Here is a 20,049-nt window from a genome sequence, read left to right as displayed (position 1 = left end):
TCATTACACCATTATCATAAAGATGGATCATGATGTTCCAGTTTGAGCGAAAATCGTGCTTATGGTGATAATAAAATAAGTGCACAAAGCATAAGAAAAAATGACATGCAAAAATGTTTTCATTCTCTTATGCGGCATTCCTCATCATACATACAAAAGCAAAGCAAGTATAAATAAAACTGTATTATTATTAGTTGGATATTGGGGTGGATGGTTTGGTGTTGCGACAGCTTAAAAATCATAAGCTGATTTTGTGAAACATGTATATAAATGTTTTGATTAAAGACAAAGACAAGAACAAAAGCACATCAACTTTTGATTTATAACCAAACAAAAAATATCCACTTATACTTCTGAAAAGCAGCAAGCAATTCTCAAATAAGCAATACCAAACCTACCCGATCTTTGTCAAAGCTAGAATGTATTTGAGCTTGTACGCCTCAGTTGATATCTTGGAGTGAGACTTGTATTTGAAAATAATGTTTCCTCAAAGTCCTGCAATATTAATATTCAAAATATTAAAATATAACTCACGTGAGTAAAAGAAGTGTAAAACATATAAATAGTTAATGCGTGGGATGAAAAATAAACTTCAATCAATAATTAAAATTAAACTATGGGCTACGTACATCGATTCATGAATATGAAAAGGACAACAAATAAAATGGAACCAAGAGAATATAATTGTTTATTACAACTTAATAAGATTTAGATTGATAACATCATCATTTTGAATAGCAACCCCACAAAGCTAGAAGCCAATAAAAATTAAAGTTTGGGGTTATAATTGGAAAAGTAAATAATAAGTTTTCATTGCTCTAACACGTGCAAATTTTATGAAGTGTGTTTCTTAGTCTTACCAATTAATATTTCTCATTCAATTTTACATTATATTATAAAGTTAAAATAAAGTGAGCTTTGTACATCTTCATATAATAGGATTATTAATTCAAGCTTGAGGTTGTCGTTACTCATGACCATTAGCTAATTATATTATTAAGGACTATGTCGAATAAAAAGCAAAAATTGTTGGATGGTTCAAGTATTTACATTGTTGAATTCACTTGTGTACGTCCATTTAGCGTTAGATTTCATATAACATTTGCCTTTTTAAAGGTACTATGGATTTCCAGTTTTCTGAAATTAAATAATTTTGAATATAACTATAATATTCAATCATTGAAAAGTCAGAAACAGTCAACTTCAAAAACTCATTCCATAGTTAAATGTTCGATCGAATGTCTTATATTCTCAAATTATAATATAATGAGTATCTAACTTTTTTTTTTTTTACTTTTTTCTTTTTCCTTCGGAGTCACAAAGGATCTCGGAACCCTTGCCTCGAAAGAATCGTGTGCTCAGTTGCTCACTACTATATCAGCAAAAAAAATATATATATATAATTAGAAAAGTGAATCGTTAATATAAACAAGTCATATTAGTATAGTTTAATATAAAATATCCAAAACATATTGAAAATAATATGAATAATGTTAACTGAATTGACATGTATGATGGTAAAAGTAATGGTAAAGGTAATCGGTATAACAATATTCTTCATTAATTATATTTCTATCCCTTTTTAAACACTGTTAGCGATAACAATTAACAATATTAGGGTGTATTTGGTTTGTATGTTTATTTTTTATTTTTATATTTAATGTTTTATATTTTCTGAATTTTATGAAGAAAAAAAGTAAAAATAGGTGGTGAAAACAGAAAACAAAATTTTATTATTTTCTTTGTTTTCACCTTTTTCTTCATAAAATTAAGAAAATAAAAAATACTAAAAATAAAAAAAAATAAAAACGCAAATCAAACCCATTATGAACTTTCTTCTAGTCATAATTTCTAATTCCATATCTAGCCTTATTGATTGCTACATTTTGTGAAGATAATTTATTGGTGAAAACCTCTTAGCTTTCAGCTCTCTTGGAATGCAAAATTGACATAGAAAATTTTTTTGCACCTATGCTTGAATTACAATTCATTCTATCCCAGATTATAAAAGAGAGCTATGTCATTGAATGTGTATCAGAAATATAATTGATATATACAATAAATAAATAAAAACATTTTGCACACATTGTTTATATATAACAATATCTTGTACATCTCAAGTTCAAAGAACATTTTGATCATGGACAAATTATGTCACACTGATATTTAAGCTAACAAGTCACCAAAATTAAAGTACCAAACAAACTAGTTATAAGCATATTTGTTTGGTGTCTACTAGTCATAAGCATATGATTAATAGCCATTACAAATTAAAAAGTAAGAATGACAGGTAATAAAACTAATTTTCAAAACACAAATAACCATATTCAAAAAGTAGTAATAACTACTATTTTTTTTTTCTTATTTCTCTGAAATGGGTTGCTTATGCTTACCATCAGCTTCTTGAGCCGTCTGTTTGATTTCAGCAACCGAGACTTGTCATTCTCTAACTTTTCTATATAGGCCTTGAAGCATCAAATAAAGAAGAAATAGATTTTTATTGTGAGAATTTGATATATCGTTGACAACCAATGTATGAGTCCATCATTTTTAGATAGCTATTGTAACTGACAGATCAACTACTAATTTAACTTTTAAAAGGTCAAAATAATAAAGAATTTTTAATCAAAAAGACATTATATTCTTTTGAGATATTGAGATATCTAATTAAAAATACACTAAAAGATTGTATTTGGAGGAAAGGAGAAATAAAGTGAGACGAAACACTAAAACAAGAGATTTTGAAGGAAGGAATACTGGTTATTTTCTCTCTTCTGAAAGAAGAGCTCAACAAAATGAACTGAAGCGATTTACAGGACCCAAAATAAACCAAAAAAAAAAAAAGATAATGCATTTCAACCTCATCGTGGGCGTCTCTATCTAATACTCCCTGACTCGATATTTCAGGGCCAAATTGATGATTTTTCCTGTTTTAGTTGTCGCAATTTATGGGAAAAACAAACATAATAATCACAATTGCTAATGTAATGCAACTGAAGAGTGCATCACAATAATAATACCACGCCGTAATGTCATAATCATGATTGCTAACCATAATTTGAAACTATGCAGAACTTCAAATTGCAGTTCGTAATTGCAATCTTAGTAGCAATATTGTGGTTGTAGTTACTATTGGAACCACGTAAGAGCATAATTCCAGCGTGATACCGGTTCAGATGTCCATTAAGGCCACAAGAAACTAAAAAAAAAAGTGTATCGGCCACCATACCCACAACTGGAACAGAAACAACAGTGACGGCAAAATCATTGGGACCGAAAAGGACAATTATTCTAGTATTTTTCAATAAGTATGGCAAAATCATTGTTATATGAATTCACCAATTAGACAACCTATTAAAATGAAAAATATTTTAAATACCTTACCGCGTATCCGTATCAGTATCCATGTAAGTATGCTCTCAAAAATGAAAATAATTGAAAACCATGCTTGATTGGTACCTGCTTCTTTGCTCTTGACTTAGCAGCAGATTCTCGGTTCTTGGCCATTCTCCTCTGCTTCCTGTCAATGCCATGTTCTTGCACCTCAGCTGAGAACCCTCTCTTCCTGCTGCGGCGGCCACAATCACCGAAAACAACTCCCTTTGAATCTGAACATGTGCATGATGACATGGCCGCTGGGGCGGCCACCGGCATCGAAATCTCTAGTGATGAATTAGAGTGACCAGTTTCCATCACTGGAGTGTTAACAACTGGCTTTGAATCACCAAAATCATGACACACATTCTCTTGATGATGCTGTTGCACGGAAGGATATCGTATTTGCAACCAATTAGCTTGATGAGAAGCCATGACTATTGGATCAACACCAATAAAAGACTTAGGGTCAACAAGAACATTATTGCCTTGGCTTCCAACATCGTAATTATTGTTACTAGTATTATGATTGATCATTTCCGCATGGGCAAGAATCTCTTCAAAGGTTGTTGTGTCCGGTAAATTTGGTTGTTCCAAGTGGTGGTGGTTGTTGTTATTGTTGTCCATTGACGATGACGTGTTAAAAAGAAATGAAGGATTATTAGATGAAAAAGTTGAACAAGGGTTTTGCACAACTTGTCCACTCTCATCAATTATTCCACTTCTCATAAGCTCATCCAAATTCATATTATGGAGTGAGTATTGTGATCCTTGATGGGCTCTATTAGCCATTCAAAAACTAATAGAGCTTAAAATCACAACAATAATAATAATACGAGTAATCAGGATAAGAAGTATAATTCAATAGAATATATATAAGTTTAGCAGAAACTTTATAAGGGAAGAACAATTTCAACAAGATACAAGCTAAGACATAAAACAAGTAATCACACTAAAATATGAAAAAATAGTATCTTAATAGGTAGATTACCTTTGCAAAATTAGACAACAACGTTGAGGGTTCAATAGAGTGTGATTTATATATATATATGCATTGATTGTAATTTGAGTTAATGAAAACAATTAGGGATGAAGTGAAGAGCTCAACAGTTAGTTTGAAGTGCGAAATATGAGGCGCCCCAAAAATCGAGGAACATAAATAACAAACTTTGCTGATGCGGATCTATTTTGGGAAGATCCTATTTTAAGAGAAATAAGTGTGTTCACATCTCAACAACCATCTACTTATGTGCTAAGATCTATATGGGGTTGTAGGTTAAATATAAATATAGACCTGTTTGACTAATAAAAGATGTATTTAATTTTGCTGAGTTTAAAAAGTTCCATACAATTATTTAATAACCTTCATTCATTTGAATAATTATTTATGTGTTCAATATAAATATAATTAATTTTTATGATATAATGTTAAATAATTAAATATATACATATACAAATTTTATACATTAGGCATCAAAGTTAAATTAAAAAAAAAAATAGCCAAAAATAACCTTTTTTTTATCCCTTGCACCCAATATATTTGTCTTCAGACTTCAATTGCAGGCTTATAAAAAAAAGTTGTGCTTTTTCATTAATGGAATACGTAGTTAGCGCAATTGACAACTACAAATATGTAGCGGATTGTAATTGTTATTTTATAGAATTACCGTTGATAGTTTTTTTTGTATTTCTGACGCGCTCATATCTCATGTCTCTCATTGTCATTCTGACGCGCTTACATCTGATCACTCTCACCTCTCTCTCGACTCGTTTTCCTAAAACTCGTTTCTCCCCAAAACTTAAATTTCGTCCGTTTGATTTATCTCCGAAGAATATATCCTTTTTTTTCCTTCTCTATGAAATGTAAAGCTACATGCACTGTTTATCCTCCTCAATGCTACAACAAACTTGCAGTGCCACAACGACACCGGGGTGTGATAGTCGACTCCTCTAGCGATTACGTTATTGCCTTTGAGGTATATAATCTCCAACTCTAAGCTATTTTATGCTACTTGTTGTTTTACCTAACTGAAATCAATTTTGAAATTTGAGATTTGATTAGATGATTATATCAATACTTATGATTTTGACGATTTTAGAGTTTCAGTTCGATTGTTAACAGAGTCTGTATTTTGACGATTTTAGAGTTTCAGTTCGATTGTTAACAGAGTCTGGTGGGGGAACACGGGACAGTTTTACATAGCCAATTTTTGGCTTTCATCCATTTAATTCGTGTTTGATTTAGGGTCTCATCAATTTAATCCGTGTTTGATGTTTGTTCCGTTGGACGGGACACCCGGGGATTCTATGGCCTTTCACACGGCCCGTGTGAGAGGTCAGATGGTTGTCACACGACCCGTATGAGAAAGCGGCACGCTTTGACACGTCCCGTGCAAAAGATCAGATGGCTGTCTCACGACCCATGTGATAAAGTGGCTTGTAATGACCCAACTTCCGGAATGTCATGATCATATAAGAAGCCGAGTGTCACCAACTTATTTCTTTAATTTATAACTAGTATTTAATATATGAGACTGTGCCTTGTTAGAGTGTTATCATTTTTACGGGTAATTATTTTTTTAAAACATTTAAAAGAATAAAATAACCAAGCATACACGAACAGAAATATAAAAGAACATAAGAGACAGACATCCAAACTGATAATATACATCACAAGTAGCGTTATACAAAAGATCTAGTCAGTGTACACCCTTATCAGCCTCTACATAGAAAATATATACATATATAATACACAACACCCCGGGACCTAGCCCATACAAAAAGTCACTAAACTGACTCCAGGCTAGCCTTGCAACACTAAAGTTCCTAATCTCTCTGGTGTACTAACACAAATGAGAGTCTATATAAAAGTCAATGCTATGTTGGAGTGTCAACAAAAGAATGCTCCTAAAACTAGCTATCCGTCGTCAAACTTCGCCATTAGGCAAGTCCCTATGGGGATTACCCATCGGCTGATCACTACCTGAAGATAGTAACTCCTCCTGCTCAAACTCCATCTCAGTATCCTCCTCGTCCTCATCATCAGGGGCCACAATAATATCTCTAGTAACTTCGGTAGCATTGCTATCACTACTCACGTATCCGTTAGTGACTACAGGTCCGTTCACATAGATAGGAGTATGATGAGTCCATATTTTCTGATATATTTTGCCTTGATTTGAATGGATTCTAGCATATAAACTCACACTTAAGCACCCAAATAGCATACTTTTGTGTTTGATTCCTAAGTTGATCCTAAATATGAAAACATATAATTTTGTGCTTTAATAGAGCGAATTAATCCCACTTTTATGTTATTTGATGCCGTGATATGGTTTGTGAGCGATTTCAGGTCTTGAAGGCAAGAATGGATGGCCAAAAGTGGAAGAAGGCATTTACAAGGGAAAAAAACATGAAGAAAATAAGGAAAAGCACACACAGCAAAGTGTGCGTGCGCACAGCCCTGCGTGCGTACACACAAGCGAGGATTTCCATGTGTGCGTGCGCACAGGTCAATTTTCAGCCGAGTGTGCGGACGCACACATCTGTGCGTCCGCACAGGTCCCTGCACGTGATTGCATTAATGAAACATCAAAGGAATAATTATATTATATAAAAGTTAATATTCAACTATATACTTTATGATTTTGGTATTTTTAAACTTGCTCGACGATCTGTTATATAATAAATTAAAAAATATTTTAACTTGACGCCCGGGGAAGAGGCCCCGAGGGGCCCATTCCCAATCTGTCCCCCGACCGGCACGTGATGACCCGCTCGAGCTAAATTGGAAGGCTGAATGGCTAAATTGGAGTGCTATATAAAGGAGACTTGAACACTTATCAAGGGGGCACAATTTGGGGGACACATTAGAGCAATTTTACATAGTTCTACATAGTATTAGGAGTAGGAGTAGTGTAGAGTAGAGAGCTCTCCTAGGGCTTATGTAGTTTTCATTGTAGTATTTTATAGCAAGCTTTGATCCTTGAATTTACTTCTTTGATTGTAAGTACTCTCAATTTCTTCTTTAATTAAAGCACTTTTACCTTCATTTTCTTTTGGTTCAAGTTACTTTGTTCATATTGCAATTTTGTGTTTCTTGAAGTTTTGATCAATGAATTTTATGTTTCATGCTTCCTTTATGTTTGGTTGCTTGTTTACATTTGATTTTGTTGATAGTTGGTTATAGTCTCCTAATTTCTCTTTGCAACTTTTCATGTTCTACTTTTATGCACACAAGGTGTTTGTAAAAATGCCAACCTTAGAATTTGAGTAGATTTTTACACCATGGCTTGTGGTTTGAGTTCCTAGAATACTAGAGTCATAATGTCCGACATTTAGTGGTGATTCTATGGTAGTTAGTTGACTCTTGTTTCCATTGACGCTAGCCTTTTATCAACTAGTTTGGTAAGTTAGTTAGGACTTATGGATTAAGGTCAATTATGCTTGCTTGACTTACTCCTCGATGGTTAGGGTTGACTAGGCGAGATTGACTCATGACAATTACCATAGTTGTGGTTTTGGAAATGATAGGATTCCTTGGATCCTCATTCCCAAGTCAAGGCTCTTTATTGCATTTAAAGCATTTTTCCTAGTTTTGATCTTGTTTTCTTCTACTTGCATTAATTACCAATCTTGAGCAAACCCCTTTTCCATCCTAACAACCGAAAGCGTATAACACTTTAATTGCATTCCTAGGGAGAACGACCCGAGGTTTAAAAACTCTCGGTATATATATATTTGTTTTGAATTGAAATATTTGATTGTGAGAGTGATGAACTAAGGATTGATGGTTTAGAATTCACAATAAATTCTTGTTGCAAGTATAGTTTCAAAACCAAGCAATCATCCTTTCATACAAAAGTTTGGTTGTCACAAGTAACAAACCAATAAAAATAAATAACCGAAGTATTTAAACCTCGGGTCGTCTTCTCAAGGAGTTGCAGGGCAATATGATTTATTATTGGTTATGAAAAAATTATATTTTTGGGTTTTTTAATGTGTAAGATAAAAAGCAAGAATAATAAATGGTAAGAAAGTAAACTGTAGGAATTAATTTAAATAAATAAATAAAACTTTTGGCAAGGTATAAGAACTAGACGTCCTATCCTAGTTATCCTTATCAGGTGTGAAGATAATTGGATTCTGCTCCCACTTTTAATTAACCCTTGCTAAACAAAGAAAAGTCAAGTGGACAAATTAATTTGATCCTCAGGTCCTAGTCAACTCCTATGGAAAGACTAGAGTTATTGGAGTACAAATTAATCAGCAAAGAATTCCAATTTTATTCAACAGCTGTGTTTGATAACTCAACTGCTAAGTACTTAACCAAAGCCAAAAGGGGAAAATAAATCTAATTTGAATTGAAATCATTCATAAATAAATTAAAGCGAAATCAAATCTGAAATACCTCAAAATATATTAATTAAGAAAATCATAACATGAATGGTTCATAAGCTAAATCTGAAAGATAAATATCAATTAAAGTAATGAAGTTAATAAAACTAGAAAGTAAATTAAAGGAACATTGAACCTGTGATTGAAGAGAAATAATCCTAAACTTGAGAGAAATCCTAATCCTAATCCTAAGAGAGAGGAGAGAACCTCTCTCTCTAAAAACTACATCTAGACCTAAAATTGTGAATTATGAGAACGTGTTGAGTCTCTGTATGTTCCCTGACTTTAATCTATTTTTTGGACGAAAACTGGGTCAAAACGTTGCCCGAAATTGCCCCCAGCATTTTCTGAATTTTCTGCAGATCGCGCATGCCACACGTACGCGTCGTCCATGCGTTCGCGTCTCTGGCCGAATTCCCTTTCCACACGTGCACGTCAGGCGCACGCTCGCGTCGTTGTGCTGATCCACTTCCACGCGTACGCATCAAGCACGCGTACGCGTCGCTGTGATTTTCTCCGTTTTGTGTGCACGCGTGAGCCATGCGTGCACGTCACTTCTCGCTGGTTGTCTCCTTTACTTCTTGTGCTCCTTCCATTTTTTTGCAAGCTTCCTCTCCATTCTCTAAGCCATTCCTGCCTTATAAAGCCTGAAACACTTAACGCACAGATCACGACATCAAATGGTATAAAGGAGAAATTAAAATACACAATTTAAAGCTTTAGGAAGCAAGTTTTCAATCATAGAATAAATCCAGGAAGGAATTGTAAAACCATGCAAATCATATGAATAAGTGGGTGAAAAGCTAATAAAAACCACTCAAATTAGCACAAGATAAACCATAAAATAGTGGTTTATCAACCTCCCCACACTTAAACATTAGCATGTCCTCATGCTAAGCTTAAAGAGACAAAGAGAATTAATAAGGGACAGTAAGACTCATGAAATGCAACCTAAATATAAATGCAACTATATGCTAAAATGATTCTACCTACTTGGTTAAAATCAAACAAGTTCTCCAAGACAAATACAAACCAATTTCCACTAATTCAAATCGTACAATAAAAAGCAAGTAAACTTGTAAGAAGAGAGCTCATGAAAGCAGGGAACATAGAATCAAGCATTGAACCCTCACTGGTAGTGTATATCACTCTAATCTCTCAAGTGTCTAGGGTCAATCACTCTACTCTTCCCTATTCATGCTTTCTAAACCTTGTTCTTCATCTAACCAATCAACAAATATTTAGCACATCAATGCAAACATCATGAGGTCTTTTCAGGGTTGTAATAGGGCTGAGGTAAAGGGAAGGATACATGTATGGCCAAGTGAGCTATAATATGAATCTTTGACTAACCTAAGCTTTCACCTAACCCACACATATACACTATGTAATTCTAAAAATCATACCTAGCTACTCATAATTCCCACTTTTGTATCACATACTCATGTACCAAATTTTTTATATTTCTTTACTTTTATCACATGTGCATTGATCTTTCTATTAAAGCTTAACATTGGGGTAATTTTGTCCCCTCTATTTATTTATATATTTATTGAATATTTTTTTTGAATCATAAAAGCAAACATAACTTATCAATGCACATGGATTTTTTTATTATTTTTCTATTTTGGTTTTTTCATGAGTAGGTTCCAAAATTCTCAATATTCAAATAAGTTAGAAACATGATACATTCCCTTATTAACTCATGTTCCCACAGTTTCCCACACTTAGTTGATGCATAATCTCTATCTTAAGCTAACCAAAGATTCAATTGGGGTATTTAATTTATTTTTCTACTTAAGGCTAGTGATGTGGTTATAGACAGAAAGAGATTAAAAAGCTCAAAGTGGCTAACAATGGTGACAAAAAGGGTAGGCTTATTTGGGATAAGTGAGCAAAAATAAGTAATGGCCTCAATCATATACAAGCATGTAAATATACTAAATAATGAACATATAGAATGAAACAAAATCTAGATTATAATCATAGAGAAGAAAACACACAAGAATAAAAATTTATGGTTAAATAATGTAACCATATAAATAAGCTCAAAATCTTACAGGTTGTGTGTTCTTTGGCTCAAAAAACCATGTTCCAAATACAACTTCAAACGAGTTTAACACAAAAATTTTGATTTTAAATTAGTGAAATTTTTCAAAAATAGGGTCCTAGAAAGACTTATTATTTATCAACCAAGTAGTACGTAAATGCAAACAATAAACTACACATGCAATCTATTATGCAATGCAGCAATGAACTAATAAAGAAAATAAGGCATTGGTGTTGAGAAGAGAATAACTAACTCATAGGGATCGGTATCGACCTCCCCACGCTTAAAGATTGCACCGTCCTCGGTGCATGCTGAGTGCAGGTGGACGGGCTGTTCCAACTGGCGCTTTTCTCTGAAGATTTTGTAGATGGACTTGTCTGTCTCCCTAAGTAAACGTCTTCCAATTCCCTTCCGGGTGGCCATCCTGAAAGAAAAAAGGGAAGAAAAGTAACCCAGAAATAAAGATAGAAAACAAATAAAATATGGGTGTGAATGCCAAATAATAAGGGTCTCAAGTACATGGTAGCTACAACATGCAAGTGAGAAAACAGTAGATGCAAATGGCATATCAATAGTACAAAAATTTGTAATAAAGGGGAAGAATATGGGTAATGAAAGACAGTGTAAGTTCATGTCAATATAAAAAGAATACAGGTATCATAAAAGATTGACATTGACAGAAAAATAATATTACCCACATTGTAAAAGAAGTCACTAAGCACCAAAATAATACCAGAAAAGATACAACAGTTGAATAAGAAAATTTAACACCAACGAAAAAAAATTAAAATACAACGAATGAAAGTATGCAAATAAATTAAATAAAATAAAATGGAATTGAAGAGGGATGAGAGGTTAAAAGAATGAAGAAGAAAAAAGTAAGAAAGAAGGAAGAAAGAAGTAGAAAGGAGAGAAGAAAGAAGAAAGAAGTAAGAATGTAGAAACGGGGCGCGACGCGTACGCGTGCATCACGCGGACGCGTGAAAACTGAACTAGCCATGCAACGCGTAAGCGTCGCCCACGCGTACGCATGGGTGGCCATAAAGAGAACATGACGCGCACGCGTTAGGGACGCGTCCGCGTGAATGAATTTGTGCCTTTCGCACAATTCCCTCGCAAGGTCAGCACAACCCTCTGTCCAGGTGCTCTTTACGCCGATTTGGGTATTCACGTGTACGCGTGGAATGGCTTGTGCGCCACGCACCCTGATGAGCGGATAATTTATACGCGTTTTGACATTGTTTTTAGTATGTTCTTAGTATGATTTAGTTAGTTTTTAGTATATTTTTTATTAGTTTTTAAATAAAAATCACATTTCTTTACTTTACTATGAGTTTGTGTGTTTTTCTATGATTTCAGGTATTTTCTGGCTGAAATTGAGGGACTTGAGCAAAAATCTGATTCAGAGGCTGAAAAAGGACTGCAGATGCTGTTGGATTCTGACCTCCCTGCACTCGAAGTGGATTTTCTGGAGCTACAGAAACCCAATTGGCACGCTCTCAATTGTTTTGGAAAGTAGACATCCTGGGCTTTCCAACAATAGATAATACTCCATACTTTGCGCGAGTTTTGATGATGCAAACTGACCTTCAAACACCAACTCCCTGCCCTATTCTGGAGTTAAACGCCAGAAACAGGTTGCAAACCAGAGTTAAATGTCAGAAACAGGCTACAAACTTTTGTTTAACTCCAAAAAGAGTCTCTACACATGAAAGCTCAATACTCAGCCCAAGCACACACCAAGTGGGCCCGAAAGTGGATTTCTGCATCATTTACTTATCTCTGTAAACCCTAGTAACTAGTTTAGTATAAATAGAACTTTTTACTATTGTATTTATATCTTCGGATCATCTTTTGCATAGTTGGATGTTCAGAGATCATGTTTAGGGGCCTGGCCATTCGGCCATGCCTGGACCTTCATCACTTATGTATTTTTCAATGGTGGAGTTTCTACACCCCATAGATTAAGGTGTGGAGCTCTGCTGCTACTCATGAATTAATGCAAAGTACTATTGTTTTCTTATTCAATTCAAGCTTATTCCTATTCTAAAATATTTGCTTTCACTTCAACATGATGAATATGATGATCCGTGACAGTCATCACTATTCTCAACCTATGAACGTGTGCCTGACAACCACTTCCGTTCTACCTTGGCTTGAGCGTTTATCTCTTAGCCTCCATTCCGAAAGATCGGAGTCTTTGTGGTATAAGCTAGAATTATTGGCAGCATTCTTGAGATCCGGAAAGTCTAAACCTTGTCTGTGGTATTCCGAGTAGGATCTGGGATGGGATGATTGTGACGAGCTTCAAACTCGCGAGTGTTGGGCGTGTAACAGACGCAAAAGGATCAATGGATCCTATTCCAACATGATCAAGAACCGACAGATGATTTGCCGTGCGGTGACAGCACATTTGGACCATTTTCACTGAGAGAACGGGAAGTAGCCATTGACAATGGTGATGCCCAGCATACAGCTTGCCATGGAAAGGAGTATGAAGGATTGAATGAAGGCAGTAGGAAACCAGAGGTTCAGAAGGAACAAAGCATCTCCACACGCTTATCTGAAATTCTCACCAATGAATTGCATAAGTATCTTTATCTTATTCTATATTTTAATTATATTTTAATTATCAAATAACCATAACCATTTGAATCTTCCTGACTGAGATTTACAAGATGACCATAGCCTACTTCATACCAACAATCTCCGTGTGATCGACCCTTACTCACGTAAGGTTTATTACTTGGACGACCCAGTGCACTTGCTGGTTAGTTGTGCGGAGTTGTGACAAAGTGTGTGAATTACGTTCCAAGCACCAGGTTTTTGGTGCCGTTGTTAAGGATCACAATTTTGTGCACCAAGTTTTTGGCGCCGTTGCCGGGGATTGTTCGAGTTTGGACAACTGACGGTTCATTTTATTGCTTAGATTAGGTAATTTTATTTTTATATTTAAGCTTTTTACTTTTTATTTTTGAAAATTTTTTCAAAAAAAAATTTATTATTCTATGTTCTTCAGAATTTTTAAGAATGAATCTTAGAGTTTCATGAGATATGTTGAATCCTGGCTGGCTGTTAAACCATGTCTAATCTTTTGGACCGAGGTTTCAACTATCCTTAGAAGAGATTCTTTGTCTTTCTCAGCAAATTAGCTGTTGTATGTAATGACCTGCTAAAGCTTGGCTGGCCATTGGCCATGTCTAGTGTTTGGACCGGAGCTTTCACTCAAAGCTTGGCTGGCTAGTAAGCCATGTCTAATTCTTGGACTGGAGCTTTAGACTAACATTGCATGATTCCTGGAATTCTTATTGAAAATTTTGAAATCCTTATTTTTCTTTTTCCAATTAATTTTTGAAAAATACAAAAAAATTTACTAAAATCATAAAAGCCAAAAATTTGATATTTCTTGTTTGAGTCTAGTGTCAATTTTTAAGTTTTGTGTTAATTACATCTTTGTAACATTTTCTTTGAATTTTCGAAAACCCATGCATGATGTTCTTCATGATCTTCAAGTTGTTCTTGATGATCTTCTTTGTTTGATCTTTGCATTTTCATGTTTTATGTCTTTTCTTGTTTTTCATATGCATTTTCAATTTGTTAGTGTCTAAAGTTTGAAAATTTCTAAGTTTGGTGTCTTGCAAGTTTTTCTTTTCTAAAAAAATTTTCAAAAATAAGTCCTTGGAATCTTGACATTCAAAGTGTTCTTGGTGTTCATCTTGACATTCAAAGAATTCTTGCATGCATCATGTGTTTTGATCTTGAATTTTCATGTTTTGAGTCATTTTGATGTTTTTCTCTCTCCTTATTAAAAATTCAAAAATAAAAAATATCTTTTCTTTATTCCTCTCATAAATTTCGAAAACTAGAATTGATTTAGTTATAAAGTTTTAAAATTTAATTGTTTCTTATGAATCAAGTCAAATTTTCAATTTCAAAATTCTATCGTTTCAAATCTTTTTTAAAAATCAAATCTTTTTCATTTGTTTTAACATATTTTCGAATTTTTTATTGATTTTCAAAATCTTTTTCTGATTCCTACTTCATATTTTCGAAAATCTCACTAACATTTAATGTTTTAATTCAAAAAATTTTTCAAGTTGTTACTTGCCTATTAAGAAAGGTGAAATCTTTGAAATTCTAAAATCATATCTTTTAGTTTCTTGTTAGTCAAGTAATCAACTTTATTTTTCAAAATCAAATCTTTTTAATTTCCAATTCAAATCTTTTTCAAAATGATTTTTAATCATATCTTTTTCTATTTCAATCATATCTTTTTCAAAAAATTAATTTCAAAATCTTTTCTAACTTCTTATCTTTTCATAATTGATTTTCAAATCTTTTTTAATTAATGATGAGCGGATATTTTATACGCTTTTTGGGTTTAATTTCATATAGTTTTGAGTATGTTTTAGTTATTTTTTAGTCTATTTTCATTAGTTTTAGGAAAAATTCATATTTCTGGACTTTACTATGAGTTGTGTGTTTTTCTGTAATTTCAGGTACTTTTCTGACTGAAATTGAAGGAGCTGAGCAAAAATCTGATTCAGGCTGAAAAAGGACTGCTGATGCTGTTGGATTCTGGCCTCCCTGCACTCAAAGTGGATTTTCTGGAGCTACAGAACTCGAAATGGCATGCTTCTAATTGCGTTGGAAAGTAGACATCCAGGGCTTTCCAGCAATATATAATAATCCATACTTTGCACAAGGATAGACGACGTAAACTGGCGTTCAACGCCAGTTCTCTGCCCAATTCTGGCGTCCAGCGCCAGAAAAGGATCAAAAGCTGGAGTTGAACGCCCAAACTGGCATAAAAACTGGCGTTCAACTCCACAAATAGCCTCTGCACGTGAATTACTTAAGTCTCAGCCCAAGACACACCAAGTGGGCCCCAGAAGTGGATCTCTGCATCATCCATCATAGTTTACTCATTTTTTGTAAACCTAAGCTACTAGTTTAGTTTTTAAACAACTTTTAGAGACTTATTTTGTATCTCATGACATTTTAGATCTAAACTTTGTACTCTCTGACGGCATGAGTCTCTAAACTCCATTTTTGGGGGTGAGGAGCTCTGCTGTGTCTCGATGAATTAATGCAAGTATTTTTGTTTTCTATTCAAACACGCTTGTTCCTATCTAAGATGTTCATTCGCGCTTAACTGTGATGAAGGTGATGATCTGTGACACTCATCACCATTCTCAACCCATGAACGTGTGCCTGACAGCCACCTCCGTTCTATATCAGATTGAATGAGTATCTCTTAGATCTCTTAATCAGAATCTTCGTGGTATAAGCTAGAATTGATGGCGGCATTCATGAGAATCTGGAAAGTCTAAACCTTGTCTGTGGTATTCCGAGTAGGATTCAAGGATTGAATGACTGTGACGAGCTTCAAACTCCTGAAGGCTGGGCGTTAGTGACAAACGCAAAGGAATCAAGGGATTCTATTCCAACCGGATCGAGAACCAACCGGTGATTAGCCGTGCTGTGACAGAGCGCGTGAGCGTAGTTTTCACTGGAAGGATGGAAGGTAGCCATTGACAACGGTGATCCACCAACATACAGCTTGCCATAGGAGGACGTGCGTGCGTGAACAAGAAGACAGAGGAAAGCAGAGATTCAGAAGACAAAGCATCTCCAAAACTCCAACATATTCTCCATTACTGCATAACAAGTAACCTTTAATCCATGCTCTCTTGTTTATTTGCAATTCAACTGATAAACATAATTGACTTTCTGACTAAGATTTACAAGATAACCATAGATTGCTTCAAACCAACAATCTCCGTGGGATTCGACCCTTACTCACGTGAGGTATTACTTGGACGACCCAGTGCACTTGCTGGTCAGTGGTACGAGTTGTGAAAAGTGCGATTCACAATTTGTGCACCATGTTTTTGGCGCCGTTGCCGGGGATTGTTTGTGTTTGAACAACTAACGGTTTATTTTGTTGCTTAGATTAGGAAAATTTTTCTTTTTTGGTTTAGAGTCTCTTATTATTGTTCTTGGTTAAAAATATCCTTCTTTAAAACAAGTGTTACATTTTACTGCCCAATTGGCTAGAGCGTTAGTCTAAGCCCGTGGCAGTTTGGTACACTCTTTTTAAAATCTTTTTCAAAAATAATATTTTCTCTATTAAATTTTGTGCCAAACTTTAAGTTTGGTGTTTTCCTGTTGATTTCCCTTGATTTTCGAAAAATTTATTTTGGTTTTCAAAAAATTTTAAGTTTGGTGTTCTTCCTTCATGTTCTAGTGTTTTTGAGTTTTTCTTGTGTATTGATCTTAAAATTTTTAAGTTTGGTGTTCCTTGGTGTTTTTCCTCCAAAATTTTCGAAAATAAGGAGCATTAGATCTAAAAATTTTAAATCTTGTGCTATCTTATTATTTTTCTCTTTCCTCTTAAAAATAAAAAATATCTTTTCTCTCTTTTTTAAAAACAAATTTTCAAAATATATTTCTAAAATTCAGATTTTTATTTCAAAATTTAAAACTTTTTTTTTCAAAATCATCATATCCTTTTCAAAACTTCCTAACCACTTTCTCTCTCCTCAGTTTTTCAAAAATCTTCACTCAATTTTTATTTATTTTATTTTAATTTATTTCATTTTCGAAATAAATATATAAATAAATAAATAAAAATATTTTTTCTATTTTACATCATCTCCCTTTCTCCATCATGGACCTAAGCGGAAATGAACAGTCCAGGAGGACTCTGGGGTCATATTCTAACCCCTCTACTGCTTCATATGGGAGTAGTATCTGCATACCCTCCATTGTAGTCAGTAGCTTTGAGTTGAATCCTCAGCTCATTATCATGGTGCAGCAAAGTTGCCAGTATTCCGGTCTTCCACAGGAAGAACCTACAGAGTTTCTGGCACAGTTTTTACAAATTGCTGACACAGTACATGATAAAGAAATAGATCAGGATGTCTACAGACTATTACTGTTTCCATTTGCTGTAAAAGATCAAGCTAAGAGGTGGTTGAATAACCAACCTAAGGCCAGCATAAGGACATGGAAACAGCTGACAAAAAAATTCCTGAATCAATATTTCCCTCCAAAAAGGATGACACAGCTAAGGCTGGACATCCAAGGCTTTAAACAAGGAGATAATGAATCTCTTTATGATGCCTGGGAGAGATATAGAGAGATGCTACGAAAATGCCCCTCTGAAATGTTTTCAGAGTGGGTTCAGTTAGACATCTTCTACTATGGGCTTACAGAAGGAGCCCAGATATCTCTAGATTACTCAGCTGGTGGATCTATCCACATGAGAAAGACAATTGAAGAGGCTCAAGAGCTCATTGATACAGTTGCCAGGAATCAGCATCTGTACCTAAGCAGCAACCCTTCCATGAATGAAGAGGTTAAAACAGTAACTGCTGAACTCAGTCCTGTAAAACAAGCTGCTGAATTCAATCAGCAATTGGACTTTCTAACAAAGCAGCTAGCCGAATTTAAAGATAGGTTACAAGAAACAAGGATGGCTAATATACATATGGACGAACAGTTTAAGCAAACAAAGCAGCAGCTGTCAAGGCAAATAGCAGAAGAATGCCAAGCAGTTCAACTAAGAAGTGGGAAAACATTAAATACCCCACCTCAAGGCAGCAAAAAGCTAAGAAATGAGCAAACCACCCAAAATTCACCTGAGGACAGTAAGAGCCCAGGGAAAAGTCATTCTGGAACTGAAACGCCAGAAAATTGGTGGAAGGCTGGCGCTGAACGCCCAGACCATGCCCAGGACTGGCGTTCAATGCCAGAAATGGGCAAGGATCTGGCGTTGAACGCCCAAAATGGGCAAGATCTGGCACTGAACGCCCAAAATGGGCACAGTTCTGGCGTTCAGATGCCAGGAGCAGACAAGGAGCTGGCGTCCAGTTTCACTCCAGCTTCTAACTCTCGCACTCAATTGCCAGTGAGGGATCAGACACACACAAGTGCTGATAACAACCCCTCTAAAAAGGCTTCTTCAACCACTTCTGTAGGCAACAAACCTGCAGCAACTAAGGTTGAAGAATATAAAGCCAAGATACCTTATCCTCAAAAACTCCGGAAAGAGGAGCAGGATAAGCAATTTGCTCGCTTTGCAGATTACCTCAGGACTCTTGAAATAAAGATTCCATTTGCAGAAGCACTTAAGCAAATACCTTCTTATGCCAAGTTCATGAAAGAGATCTTGAGTCATAAGAAGGATTGGAGAGAAACAGAAAGAGTTTTTCTCACTGAAGAATGCAGTGCAGTCATTCTGAAAAGCTTTCCTGAAAAGCTTAAAGACCCTGGGAGTTTTCTGATACCATGCATATTAGAAGGTAATTGCACCAAGACAACTTTATGCGATCTTGGGGCAAGCATCAACCTAATACCTGCATCCACTATCAGAAAGCTTGGCTTAACTGAAGAAGTTAAACCAACCCGGATATGTCTCCAACTTGCTGATGGTTCTACTAAATACCCATCAGGCGTGATTGAAGACATGATTGTCAGAGTTAGGCCATTCGCCTTTCCCACTGACTTTGTTGTGCTGGAAATGGAGGAGCACAAGAGTGCTACTCTCATTCTAGGAAGACCCTTCCTAGCAACTGGACGATCCCTCATTGACGTCCAACAGGGGGAAATAACCCTGAGAGTCAATGATGATGAGTTTAAGTTGAACGCTGTCAAAGCCATGCAGCATCCAGACACATCAACAGACTGCATGAAAGTTGATCTTATTGACTCTTTGGTACACTACAAGAAAACACTCCTTTTGCCACGCTTTTAAAGCGTGGCGAAAAGCTCAAAAAAGCATGGCGATAGCTTTTCGCCACGCTTTTTGAGCTACCGCCACGCTTTTGAAAGGGTGACCTATCAAAGGGTGGCGGTTGCTCTATCGCCACGCTTTTTGCAGCCTATTGCCACGCTTTTTCTTTTGCCATGCTTTTTACAACTGGCCACCCATTAAAGCGTGGCCGTATGCGAGAGATATGGCCACGCTTTTAAAGCATGGCCATATGGGAGATATGGCCACGCTTTTGAAGCGTGTCGATAGGGATAGATACGGCCACGCTTTTGAAGCGTGTCGATAGAGATAGATATGGCCACGCTTTAAAACGTCGCGATAGGGAGAGATACGGCCACGCTTTTGAAGCGTGGCGATAGAGAGGTATACAGCCATGCTTTAAAAGCGTGGCGAAAACCTTGTTAAATTAAAAAAAAATTCTTTTCCTTACTTGATCTTCATTACTACA

The 20,049-nt window shown here is 35.4% G+C and overlaps 1 protein-coding gene across 1 annotated transcript; it reads right to left on the bottom strand.

Annotated features, from left to right (window-relative positions):
* Positions 1-2,184: 2,184 nt before the first annotated feature.
* Positions 2,185-4,576, bottom strand: LOC112742637 (uncharacterized). The gene is made up of 2 exons (XM_025791874.2): positions 3,460-4,576; positions 2,185-2,465 (listed from the first exon to the last, which is right to left on the bottom strand). The coding sequence occupies exons 1-2, from the start codon at positions 4,165-4,167 to the stop codon at positions 2,328-2,330; spliced, it is 846 nt and encodes a 281-aa protein (XP_025647659.2). The 5' UTR covers positions 4,168-4,576; the 3' UTR covers positions 2,185-2,327.
* Between the last annotated feature and the right edge of the window lie 15,473 nt (positions 4,577-20,049).

Source organism: Arachis hypogaea, chromosome 14 (genome assembly GCF_003086295.3).
Source record: "Arachis hypogaea cultivar Tifrunner chromosome 14, arahy.Tifrunner.gnm2.J5K5, whole genome shotgun sequence".
Taxonomy (NCBI): domain Eukaryota; kingdom Viridiplantae; phylum Streptophyta; class Magnoliopsida; order Fabales; family Fabaceae; genus Arachis; species Arachis hypogaea.
The sequence above is the reverse complement of the archived record's forward strand: the minus strand, read 5'-3'. Positions and strand labels throughout refer to the sequence as shown.

Excerpts from the sequence above, each read along its gene's own strand:
- LOC112742637 (XM_025791874.2), bottom strand. The coding sequence starts at position 4,167 with ATGGCTAATAGAGCCCATCAAGGATCACAATACTCACTCCATAATATG. Across the intron at positions 2,466-3,459 it reads AGTCAAGAGCAAAGAAGCAG|GCCTATATAGAAAAGTTAGA; the intron begins GTACCAATCAAG and ends TGATGCTTCAAG.